Here is a 13213-nt window from a genome sequence, read left to right on the forward strand (position 1 = left end):
ATTTAGTTTTAACTTATTAGGAAGATATATTAATTAGTACATAGATATAACGCTTAAGTTAAGGTTGTCCTCTTTTTTATTAAAAAAACAAAAGAGGTTGTTGTTTAGTTGCTTACGCGCCATAATTATACCCAAAAACACAATCACGCGCGATAATTATACCCAAAAAAGAATCACGCGCCATAATTATACCCAAAAAAGATCACGCGCGATAACTATATATATGAATGAGTCGCTGTAACATTCTTTCACTCACTACACTCTCTTACTCTCTCACTACACTCTAATACTATTCAATTCAATTCTCTTCTGCCTTTTCCACTTTCAGGTTTCTTTTAATCTTTTTCATTTTACTCTCTCTTTATGAGCTTTTATTCAATATGATTAGTAGATTTAGTTGATTATAATCGATGATTAAAGAAATTGTTATTTAAGTTAATCGTAGGAATCATTAGGTTTTATTAATTGATAATTAAAGAAACTGGGTGATTAAGGTAATCTTGGAATTATTAGGTTTTAATCTTTGAATTATTAGGTTTCTTGACAAGTTTCCATAGTTATGGGGTTCTGATCATTTGAAAAAGCACGAAAAATAATGAACTAGTTTTTTGATACTGTGTTTTTTCTTCTTCAGAGAATTACTATGGATATAAAACCAGTACAGAGGAATGAACAACATTTTGGCCGGAAACCATGTTCTTATTGGTTAGCTGGGAGATGCAATAGAAATCCTTGCAGGTTTCTGCATAGTGTAACACCATCGTCGTCGTCATATTATACTCCTCAGTATAATAAACCCAAAAATGCTTATCGGTATACAAGGAACCCTCATTCTCATTACTCTGATGAGAAGACGACAACGAACCCCAAGTATAACTCAAAGGCAGTGACGGTTAGAGAGACCAACAAAACCGGAGATGAGAAGAGTGTTACAAAGAAGCCATCACAGACTCTGTGTAGATATTGGGTGAATGACAATTGTGTAAAAGGTGACAATTGCCAGAATTTGCATTCATGGTTTACCGGTGATGGCTTTTCAACATTAGCAAAGCTTAAAGAACACAAGAAGGTACTACTTCAATTATCCGAATACTATGATTGTGTTTGACTAATTTTGAACTCATTACTATTTAAAGCCACAGAGTGTTATAAGTTTATACTGTTGAAGTTGGGAACTAAGAACAATGACATATTATACCGGGTGTGTATGGTAGGATGATTTTAAGACATACCTTTTTTCTAAAATTTCCAGCAAACACTAAAAATTGTGTGGCTTCTATTTTTATAGTACTTAAATTGCATTTTTTGGCAACAGGTTGTCACTGGGATTACAATTCCAGTAGGATCGGACAAACTTTATTCTGGAAGCACTGATGGAATAGTTCGGACATGGGATTGCCATACTGGTCAATGTACTAATGTGAGAAATTGTGGTAGCGAAGTTAATTCTTTGATCAGTGAGGGTCCTTGGATTTTTGTAGGTTTAAACAATGTTGTCAAGGTAAGCTTTTACTTCATTCCTCATTTTGTTTCACTGCATGGTCATTCCTTATATATTGTAGCATTATATATAAGCTGATCATGTCACTGTGGTTGTTGTGAAGGCTTGGAATATTCAAACTTCTATGGAGTTTACTCTTGATGGACCTAGAGGAAAAGTCCTTGCGATGGTTGTTGGCAATGATATACTTTTTGCTGCAGCGCAGGTAACTACTCATACAGCAGTTTATGGTTCTCATGTAACCAGTTCACACGTCCTTTTATTTTTGTTAGATAGTAATAGTTTTGTTCTTCGACCAGAATTTTCTCTAGCATTTTAAACAGTTTTTTTTCTGCCATCAAATGATTTACGTAGCATCTGATCATTTGAATTGCAGGATGGTATTATTTCTGCATGGAGAGGCAGTTCTGATGCTAATTCTCCTTTCGAATTGGCTGCATCACTCAGTGGCCACACTAAAGCTATAGTGTGTCTGACGGTCGGTGGCAAGATGCTTTTCTCAGGATCCATGGACCATAGCATAAAGGTAAGTCTATTTTCCGTCAATGAGGAGTTTCTACCTCTACAGATTTTCAAAGGATGTTTGATTTCACTAGATTGCAGATTGGACAAATTTGAAATCATTTAATTATCACTTTTTCGTACTGTGGTAGCAATTTGCATTCTTGGTCTGTCTTTTTTGTTCAACCTTGTAACAATACATTAGTGTAGTTTTTGTAAATTGTTTTACATGTGTATGAGGAAAATCCAATATGTTTTACAGTGTTTTTCATGTTAGCTACACAATTGCTTGCTGTTTCTTTCAACACTCTTACTTGTCTGAGAACAATTTGTTATTATTTTCTTCAGGTTTGGGACCTTGATACATTACAGTGCAAAATGACCCTTAATGGGCATACTGATATGGTAACATCCCTTATTTGTTGGGATAGTTTTTTGCTATCAAGTTCATCTGATTGCACGATTAAGATCTGGGTCGCCACTGAAGAGGGTACTATAAAAGTGGCATATACACACACCGAAGAAAATGTAAGTCTCATAGTCAGTGTAACGTCTATTTATAAGTATGATTTTTGTTTTGTTTTTGTCAAATATCATTTGGTTGTTATTTTCATTTGTATAAATCAAGCTGAGATTTGCCCAATTAATATTGTTATTACTTCATTATAGGGTATTCTTGCACTTAATGGGATGAGTGATGCAGAAGGGAAGCCTATTTTGTTTTCCTCCTCTGCAGATAATTCAGTTCGACTATATGAATTGCCATCGTGAGTGAACTTAAACTCGCTGTCTTGTTTTGTATATATGTGTTCTGTCACAGCCCTTTGACCTTGTATATTTTTAACTGTGCAGATTTTTAGAAAGGGGTCGCTTATTTGCAAAACAAGTAGTTCGATCGATTGAGATAGGTCCCGAGGGCCTCTTCTTCACCGGAGATGGTACCGGCTTGCTGATGGTGTGGAGATGGTTGGAAGTGCCCAAGGTGGCATCGTCATGAAAATGATATTATGCATTTTCCCTCCTCTCATGGCAGTGATGATAAGGATGAATTTAGTTCTTTGTTCCTGAGTTGTGAGGAACATTGGTATTGATTGTGATTTGTAAATGGAAGTAAATATGAAATGAAAATCTCTGATTCCATTTTTTTCTCATTCTGTTCATTTTTACTCACAAATGTAAATGGCTACTACATTAATAAATATAAATTTTAGTTAAAAGTGCACAAAATACCTGATTTTGTCTTTTAGCTTTTGAGCCATGCTCATTTTTCCCCATGTTTTTTTTATTTTAGATTAGATATCACTCCTCTTATTTGAATAAAACATATCAAAACTTAAAAGATAATCTTCTCTATCCACAAGTCTATACCTATATTAATCAGTCCACTTGTTCAAAGAGATTTAGCCTTCATAGTGTAATTTGTAATATATTGTATATTCACTTCTTTAGCATCATCAAGACACAATCATGTATACTTTTTTTCAATTTTTATTAAGTCAAATTAACCAACTTTCTCTGTCAATAGAATGTTAGACTCAGCTTCGGATGAACATTGAAAACTGGTATATATGATCTTGAAAATATTAAATATAAGCGATGATGGAATGAAGAATATATACACACTTATTACTACTTTAAAAAATGTCCTGGTACTCTGATTTTTTTTTGAACATATTTGCAAATGCTTGTAACCTATATATCATGTGGTATATGAGCTAAAGTTCACAAATGTATTCTTAACTCATGATTTTTAAACTAAAAGGGGCAGCCCGAGGAAGGTATTTATAAGTAGATTTACCGTTGTAGATAACCTTCAGATCATGAGACAAATAACCTTTTTGTTTCGTTGAAGTTCACACTCCTCATGATTTCTTAACTCCAAGAAAATATGATTGTGTCCTGATCATGATTGAAGATGAATCATGTAGCTATTCTTATTATACTTGATCTGAAAATGAATTTATATTGAGATGCAACACAACAGAAGTAGAAATTGTTGCATACTCAATGATTAATAGAACTTCATCTTTGGATCTTTCATCATGAGACTTCAAACATCATGGAGTTTTGTTGTTATTGGACTCCTCAGTGACGATGGAGACTTCAAACATCATGGAGTTCTATTGTTAATAGATGACAAGAAAAGTGAAAAAACCCAATAAGTGATACATCATCACATATTGAAATAAAACCTTAAGTATTGATTTCATAGGTTTTCTAGCATTTAACTTCACACTTGAATATATCTAAGAAATACAAATTAACAATCTTGTATTGTTGTAGATGATTCAATGTTTGGAGAACATGTACCATTCAATAAGTAAAATATCCATAGTCCAACTAAAGAAGGTCCAAGGATGTTTGTACCACTTGACACAATAATGTGCCATTCATGACTACTAAATTCTTTAAAAGTTGTTGCATCCATTTCATGCAGCAAGGTGCTTAGTGTAGTCAGAAAACTTAGTAATATATATAGTAAAAGAACAAGTGCACAATGTAGAGAACACTCGGTCACAAATGTTGCAAGAGCACATAAAAGTGGTACCATAGTGCACAAGGTTTTTAAATAGGCATTGTCCAATATTTGTTTAAATTGATTTCCTAACAAAAATATTTAAAAAAGAATTTTTCAAAAATAGTTAACCAACTTAATTCAATTTAGAGAATAAAGTATCTTCTTATACCATGAAATAACTTATATCCTTAAATCTACCTATTGTTTGATATATGTTTTTTTTCTCTTCCCCTAGAAGTTTTCATTTAAGATATATTATAAAAAGAAAAAATAATACACATATCAAACAATCAGTGAATTTAATGAGATAAATTATCTTTTGATGTAATGAGATACTTTATTCTCTTCAACTAATCATTCCTATCTCCCGTAAACTTCGAAAGTTTGACAAATATTAGGGGAATGCAATCTCTTGACAATCATTGCAAGTGTTTTGGATTTCTTGGTGCAAATTCGAATTGACTAATGTATGTTTCCCTTTATATTTAAGAGTCAATAAGATTTTATAGGTAATATGAACAAGATAGAAACTTTATTGTAAAAATTATATTGTGAGTACTCTTTGAATATGAGAGTGACTTCTTCTAATGATGATAATAATGATGTTACAAATAGTTCATCATCACATGCACCAAAACCAATTCACCCTATCGGATTTTAACATTGTATTAGCATCATATGAGAAAATGAAGTAATACTCTAGTGAAATATGATTGTAATTCTTATCTTGACGATCCTAGTTTTATTTCTAACAATAACGATGATAATAACCCTTTTAATGCATTCGACCGAAAGAAAAGAACTCCTGAAGTGTAAGGTATTATAAAAAGTTATTACAGATATACTTGTTTTTTTTTTAATTTCAACGGTAGCATTAGAATTCACATTTAATACTGGAGGAATAATAAATAATGAATATCTTTTAAAGTTGAATGAAGATTCTATTGAAACACTAATATGCAGGGGTGAGTTGGACCCAACACTACCCGCTCACCTGGCTTAGCCTGATCATGATTAGGTCCGAATAAGATCGGGTCTAGGGTCGGGTTCGGATTTAAGAATTAGATTTAGTCAATATTTAGGGGTGAGTAGGGACGTGTATGACTATATTCAATTATATGTATCTCATGGTTACTCATTCATCTTGTTTGTATGTATCTCTATTCAATATTCAATTATATAGAGAGTAATGACATCTTTCTTGGTCGAAAATATCATTGATTGTATAATTTTTTCATCATAAGTACATGATTAAATATATATATATATATATATAATATCATTTCATATGTCAAATTATATATCTATAATAATAAATAATATTGAGAAAACTTTATCTAAAAATAATATACCTTGTATTTAATCGAGTCTAGGGTCGAGTCCGGGTTCAAAGACTATCTCATTCAATATTTAGAGCCAGGTTAGCTTTATGTCTAAGTCCGAGTTCAAAAAAATGACTTAATCAATATTTAGAACAAGTAGGGGACAAGTTTTACTCAACCTAACCCACTTCATACTCACCCATTCTAATATGTGGTTTGACTTGATAATAAGTATTTTGTGAAGAGAGAAAAAGTACAAACACTACTATTTTTAAGTATATTAATTTAGATAGTTTAAATTATTATTCGTTTTAATTTTTTATTATTTGGAAGGAGTATGGAGTTGAATAAAATTAAAAAGAAATTTACTTAAAAGATTTAAACTCATGTTATTATATTTATTTTTAGTATTTTGAGGCATGAGACCTTAGGGTTGCGTCATGATATTTGTTTTAATTTTGGGCATGTTGCATTCTCCATTTTTTTTAAGATTTGAATTTATTGTTGTTGGATGTTCTTTGCTCAATAATATATATTATTAGATACTACTGTATTATATATTATTCAACGTTTGAATTTATTTTATTGAATGTTATTGACTGGATTTTATTTATTATTAGTTATCAATTATTATTTATTATTATGTATATGCATACTACATATTAACAATAAGACCGTACATCTATCATATTTTCAAATAACTTATTATATAATAAAATTTTAAATATACTTATTATGTCAAATTTTAAATAGGTGAAACATATGCCTCAGAACAAGTTAAGCACTCAAATAACTTTGTAATTTTTTTTAAAGTATATCATTTATATTTAATCATAATTAACATAAGATAATACAAATGAATGATTTTTTTGATCAGTAATTGTTGGTATTTTTGTTATACATAGAACCCTTGACCTTCTTTACTCACACTCTTCACTTTAATTATCTTATAACTCTCTTCTTTTGTTAATGCTCAAACTAGAACCTCCAATCCTCCTTCACCCACATCCTTTCACAGCTGATCATTAAACTACTTTATAACTTTTGTTGTTGTTGGTGAGATTCGAACTCACAAACTCATACACCTCATTCCTCAAACTCTTCATCCTCCCAATTGTATCACATTATGACTTCCTAAGTGAATGATTGATAATATATTAACTTTATATAAATATTTTATTATATTGATGCATTCTTCTAACTTTGAAAAAATAAAGGGGAAAATCTATAAAAATACCCTACAATTTATCCTCTTTACACATTATGAACTAATTTTTATTTCTAATTACTTCTTTAACTTTTATCATCTATCAAAATTGATTCTCACCTAAATATATATTAAATTAATAACAATATAGCATACATTTTATTTCAACTTCAACCTTATTATTCAATTTCAGTAATTATAAAATTTAAGTGGTAGAAAAATAATAATTGATGATCACCATAATATTAAGTGATGTTTTATACGGGACTATATCTGCTATCCCATTTTGCGTATCATTCTATTTATCATCAACTCTGATTGGTTGAAAAAAATTATTTAAGTTAAAATTATAATTATTAAATATTTTTATGACCGATCACATCTTCTGATACGTGGAGTGAGACAAAACTTTGAGACAGCACATGTGCTTCCGTTATATACACCTTACTGCCGAATAATAAAATGAGTGTAATATATTTGTACTGTCAAGGTTTATACACAATTAATATATCATCCATCTTTTATTTGTATTAATTTTATTTAAAAGTTACATCATTAATATATACATCTTTTTTCTAATAAAATGTTTCAACAAAACAAGTTCAAAAACTGAACTCAAAGCTTCATGATACATTTGTGAAGAAAACAAAACAAAAAAAAGCAATTAGAGGAAGAGATTGTGTTTTCGTTGATCTATCATTATGTATAAACATTCAACGGCCGTGTACCCTTTGTTCGATCTGGAACAAGTTCTTCACTCCAAAAAGGTTTCGTTTTTCCCATTCATTTCATCCCAATATGAACATAATTGCTTTTTAATTACCACCATTTTGATTCCAATTTCTTCATTCTTAATTCCGTGTGCTTCAATTGATTGTTTCTTTACTCAATTTCAGTACGTTCTTGTGTTTTATATTTTGGCCAATGTTAACTCAAATTAGGTTTTTCGGAACAATGATAAGGTTGTGTGCCTTGTGACCTAGAGATTACGACTTTAAATCCTGGAAAAGTCTCTTCACTTGAGACTTGCTACGGCAAGGTTCGGTATATCTATCATTTCTAGACCATAGATACCTCGTATGCTGTGCGCGGGTATGTTCATGTGTGTGGTTCACCTGGATACACAATTCGTCACTTTTTACATTAATTTTATGAGATATTCTCTATGATGAACCAGATATGTACTACGTGATACGATGAATTCGGTACATAGTACGTAGCGTAAATGAGAGAATTACATAACTATGGTCGGGAGCCTCGTGCACTGGGTTGCTAGATGTTGGTGATAATAATGAAAGGATATGTGTCAAGATGCTTCGTATACATTTCATTGAAACTGGATTTGATGTTTGTTGTTGCCCGCTTAGTTATTATCACTGAATGTTTGTTTCTGTTTTTTATTTATTTATAGGAAGTATTGAAATTGACTCCCGAGGAAGCAAATATTTGGCTATCATGGAAATCTGAAGCCAGGAGGAATTTCACTGTTGGTGCCATCGGTGGGGGTAGTGCCGTATGGGCAGGTTTGTGCTATTTATGATTCTGTTTCTCATTTGCAATGAATTTTCAACTACTTTGTTTTAGACACGAGTTTTATTGTTTCTGCAACATGGTTTTTTATTCATTTATGTAAGTTAATCTACTGGTAGCTCTTATGCATTAGTATCGTCACATTTTTTGTGGCTTTTAACATTTTGCATCTTCTAATGTCATGATACTTTTGGAGGAACTGCAAGTTTATCTGCTGCCTCTAACACTTTCATTTTCAAAGCCATCACGTGTTCCAAACATGAGTTTTTGCCAAAAAAATTTACTTCATGTAATGATGAGTTTGATATATACCTGTATTAGCTTAGCTGGAATGAAAATCAACGTGACGGCACACATTTTTTTGGCAGCTAGCTATAATAAAAAATGTTTCTTAATAGATCTTGCCATGCTAATGCAAATATCTGGTATGCTGTAATTTTTCTATAAAATACTGGACATTCAGTGATTGGGATTTAGGAATTGGATTTAGTATCTTGGTAATAGAAAGATGATAGACTGGTACTGATAGTAAAGTTAACTAAGCTATGAACGAAAATGCCTCCTTTCTTTCACTTATTCCAGTAAGTTAATATCCTGATGGTGCGACTGCGATAGACTTTTTCCTAGAATCTAGAGCTACACCGCCAGTAAGATTTAATTAATAATAACCTTTTATTTATTTTACCATCATTGGATGGCTTCCAAGTATGCGAATTCTACTTATGCTAACTTCAGTGCATGGGAAATCTGAATAATATTCAAGTAACAGCAGAATATGATTATTGCTGAGTTCAGTGTTATTTGAAATGTGGTCACTTTTCCTTTACTGACTTTTTCTTCTTTGCTGATTATAATCATTATTTCTTTGTGGCAGCTACTCGGAAACTCAATGGCCCATTTCGTATGTTCCTCTCATCAGGTACGAGAAATCATCTGTCTCCCTTTTGCCTTAAGACACTTCTTATATCTTCATATCTACAAAGGCATTTCCCATACCCCTTGTTTGTTGCCTTATCCTTTTGTAGGAGTTGCTGTTTCCTTTGGAACATGGATCTTGGTTAGATCCATGTATTCTTTTGCAGAGAAGATTCTTGAAATGGATGGGAGTATACTACAGAAGGAGTTAGCGAATATGTAGGTCTTCTAATCTCATTGTCTCACACGTGATGAACTTTATTTCTTTGTGCAATATGCTCCATACAAGCTTTCTCCCTCATGTTAAGCAAAGCAAGTCAACTTGACTAGGGGGTTTGAGAGTTAAAATTACAAGGATCTTGAATGTGACAAGATCAATGTCAAATGTCACTTTTCTGTCTATGGATGTAGGAAAGCAACTTACTAAATGGAGTGACACTAACACTGTTGTGAAAAAGATCATAGAAAACTTAAGACGATAGGAGTTATAAAGAAGAATTACTAGAAGTGAAGACAAGTTATTCTTTCTTGCAGAGTTTCAGTGTTATTTAACCCAGGCCGGACTGGCCGGTTCTACCTGAAAACCGGTGAACATGTACTGGTCTAGCTTTAATAATATTGCTTTCTTTATAGAGGAGATATAATCTAAATTGAAAATAGGTGGTTGTTAAATTCATTCTAACTGCAATTTTTTCTCCCATCCATCCCCGTTAAAGGCTGAAGAGGTAACATCCATTTAAAATAGCTTGGGCAACCCTCCCTCAATGAGGTAACTTTTATGATGGAGTTAGGCCCAATTATTCTAACATTTCCATATTGCTTTATCACCCATTACATTCCTTGTCCGGAAAAGGAAAAGGGAGTGATGATTGAAGAGAAAAGAAGTTTACTATTGACTCTTCTATTTTTGCGTATCTTTAGGCATATGATTTGATTCCATTCCATTCTATCTTCTTACTTGTGAGTTATGGTTGTTGGTAAATGACAGAATGATGACTAAGTACCAGAACGAACCTACACTAAGGCCGCTCATGTCCAAGCATTTTTATTCAGAGAGGATTTTTGATGATTCAACCTCTAAAAATCCTAACTTCAGATGGCGGTTCCGTAATTTCTTTAGCGATAATGCAATCCCTGACCATAGGACACATGATAATGACTATTATGATCATACCCAAGTGGACTCTCATAGTGATCTCGGTAAAAATTCCCAAGGCGAGTCCGAAAATGTCAATGACAGCAGAAAGACAAATCTTGAGATTAAGCACAATTTTGTAAGTATTCTTGGACTTCCTTTTTCTTGTTTTTGAGTTAAATACATTGGTGCTACCGTCACATCTGTTTAAAGAGAGAATGAAAAAAATGATACTATATCATTGGTCTTCATTACTCATTGTCCTACTGGGGCAGCATATCCATGAAGTGTAATAAGAAATGAATAGGAGAAGCTTATTTCACCTCAACTCTTGTCTTTGCTAAATGTAAACAATAATAAAGTGAAATATTTTATGCATGAATTCAATTAAATTACTTTCTATTGACCATCAAAGAAGAAATTAAGGATACTTTACGCATGAGTTTAATCGCTTACAACGGCCACAAAACTTTTTTTCTTTTTATACCATATTTTCCCCCAGATTTGCTTAAGTAACTGTTGTTTGGTATAGTAATGTGATCAATGGACATATCACATATCTTTGGTAATGCTTTCAGTCAACAGTGATGTGCTTGACTTGATTGGTGGTTTGTTCAACAAATATGCAGTGTGCCGAAATTTATTCTATATAAAATTGATATATATCGTATGGCCTTGTAGGTGATTATCATCAAAATGATTTTAAATTACAATGGGATGATTATTTTGTAGGATTATTCGTTTTTGTTACAGGATTATTAATTTCCTTTTCTTTTTCACATATTTCTTAGCAGACAAAAGCTGGTCCTAATACCATTGCAGAGCTAGACCCTCTTGATTTTCTTTTTGGTTATGGTTCTCCAGTGGAAGAGATTCATTACCCTAACACCCCAGATAAACCATCAGGACCACATAATCGGAGGCAAAGAAGATCTCACCGTAGGCATCGGATTCGAAATCCTGACGATCTTTCAAACTCTAAACATGCAGCATCTCTTTGACTGTCAGCTATACAAATTGTGATGTTTTGTTTTCTTGTCAAGGTTCAGTTCTCTTATCCTTTTCTTCAAACATTAATGCATGAAGGAGTATTCTTAGTATGTTAAATTGTTAATTACCATTTACTATGTAATACTATGTAACAACTACCTTAAAAATAATACATGGTTGACAGTGCAAATAAAATTCACACATGATAACTCTTGATTACATAGTATATCCTAGATTATTGTGTGTATATGCCTCAGAATTAATGGTTTAGATGCCATGTTATTTGTGCATTATGGCAAAAAGGATAAGGTGGATAATGATGGTAAAAGTAATTGTAGATGAAGCACAAATTTATTTAAGCTTAACTATCATGGACAAAAGTAAATAATGTTTAACCATTCATGACAGAAGCTATATCTAAACTTAATAACTATGTACAAGCGAAATAACAAGAATGATTGAATTGAAAGAGAAAGTGAAGGATGAGCAATTTATGTACCCAAGAAGAGATAACCGAAAAAGACTAGAATAAATTGAATTGAATGATGACCTCAAATCACCAAATAACAAGGACTAAATTTGAAAATTGATCATCAATAAGGAAGAAATAGAGAGTACTACCATCATTTAACTCGTAATGGGATGATATGAAGAGTGTTGAGAAGAACCTTAATTATCACAAGAACACAAACAATAATTGCAAGTAGACCATGACAGATCCGAATTACAATCAACACTTCTATATCCAACACTTCCCCTTTCCCTCAAGATGAAGCATATATATATATTATATACATTCAATTTGAAAGGAAGATAAAGTAGTAGCGGTCTAGCGGAAAAGACAATCCTTAAAATTGGGATGACAAGAGTGACTAAGAATCAACTTGAAAAGAAGACAAGTAGAAAAGGAATTGACAAAAGGATCACAAGCATAGGCTTCCTTCAAGGTTAATACCATGATTCTGATACAATGTTAAAATTATAGGGTTGAGGTATTGAAGGATAAAAGAGAATTCTCAAAATAGTAAGTTGTAATGATAATAGTGTGAGTGATGATGTATGTGATGATATTGTGATTGTTGTGATACAAAAAGATCTAATACTAATACCTAAGAGTCTATTTGCAAGTTTATTTTTTGAGGGAAAAAGAAAGAAAAAAAAAAGGGTTTAAGAGTCATCTTACAAGTGTATTTCATGACTCACAAGTCTTTCTCTTCTCTCTCTTACCTTCCAAAAACTATCGCAAACAGACTATAAGAGATATTCTAAAATACTTTAACAAATTTAAGATATAATAATAATATTATCTAAATATCTTCTAATTATTCTATATAAGATATGTTAAGATACTTCCATATATTCTGAAATGAATCCTAACTTGTAGGAATGTACTTCCTTCTTCTCCTATGCTATTTTTTTTTTGCTTAACTCGTATTTTATGTATTAATTATTCGTATTGATTATAATTGAACTTTTACATATTTTTTTCAAATATTTTATACAGTACCTTAATTAAATTAGATAATAAATAAAAATAATGACTTTGGGACGGATGGTTCATCTTTTCCTCTCTGTTATGCTTAGCTTTTCACGT

At 31.9% G+C, this 13213-nt stretch overlaps 2 protein-coding genes across 6 annotated transcripts; both read left to right on the forward strand.

Annotated features, from left to right (window-relative positions):
* The first annotated feature begins 254 nt into the window (after positions 1 to 254).
* LOC109337723 (zinc finger CCCH domain-containing protein 48-like) lies at positions 255 to 3028 on the forward strand. 2 transcript variants are annotated; one of them, XM_019574755.1, is made up of 8 exons: positions 255 to 328; positions 635 to 1069; positions 1316 to 1501; positions 1605 to 1706; positions 1878 to 2027; positions 2351 to 2530; positions 2672 to 2769; positions 2855 to 3028. In XM_019574755.1, exons 2-8 carry the CDS (start codon positions 644 to 646, stop codon positions 2997 to 2999), a joined length of 1287 nt encoding a protein of 428 aa, XP_019430300.1. In that variant the 5' UTR covers positions 255 to 328; positions 635 to 643; the 3' UTR covers positions 3000 to 3028. The 2 variants fall into 2 exon arrangements, with proteins under 2 accessions (XP_019430300.1, XP_019430301.1); XM_019574756.1 differs by lacking the exon at positions 2672 to 2769 and having other exon boundaries at positions 2855 to 3003.
* A 4647-nt stretch (positions 3029 to 7675) lies between these two features.
* On the forward strand, positions 7676 to 11838 carry LOC109337725. Of its 4 annotated transcripts, none has more exons than XM_019574759.1 (6): positions 7676 to 7816; positions 8461 to 8572; positions 9454 to 9498; positions 9605 to 9713; positions 10483 to 10768; positions 11421 to 11838. In XM_019574759.1, exons 1-6 carry the CDS (start codon positions 7751 to 7753, stop codon positions 11628 to 11630), a joined length of 828 nt encoding a protein of 275 aa, XP_019430304.1. In that variant the 5' UTR covers positions 7676 to 7750; the 3' UTR covers positions 11631 to 11838. The 4 variants fall into 4 exon arrangements, with proteins under 4 accessions (XP_019430304.1, XP_019430305.1, XP_019430302.1 ...); XM_019574760.1 differs by having other exon boundaries at positions 7677 to 7816; positions 11424 to 11838; XM_019574757.1 differs by lacking the exons at positions 7676 to 7816; positions 8461 to 8572 and adding an exon at positions 8971 to 9004.
* Positions 11839 to 13213: the final 1375 nt, after the last annotated feature.

This window comes from Lupinus angustifolius, unplaced genomic scaffold, assembly GCF_001865875.1.
Source record: "Lupinus angustifolius cultivar Tanjil unplaced genomic scaffold, LupAngTanjil_v1.0 Scaffold_9_209, whole genome shotgun sequence".
NCBI lineage: Eukaryota > Viridiplantae > Streptophyta > Magnoliopsida > Fabales > Fabaceae > Lupinus > Lupinus angustifolius.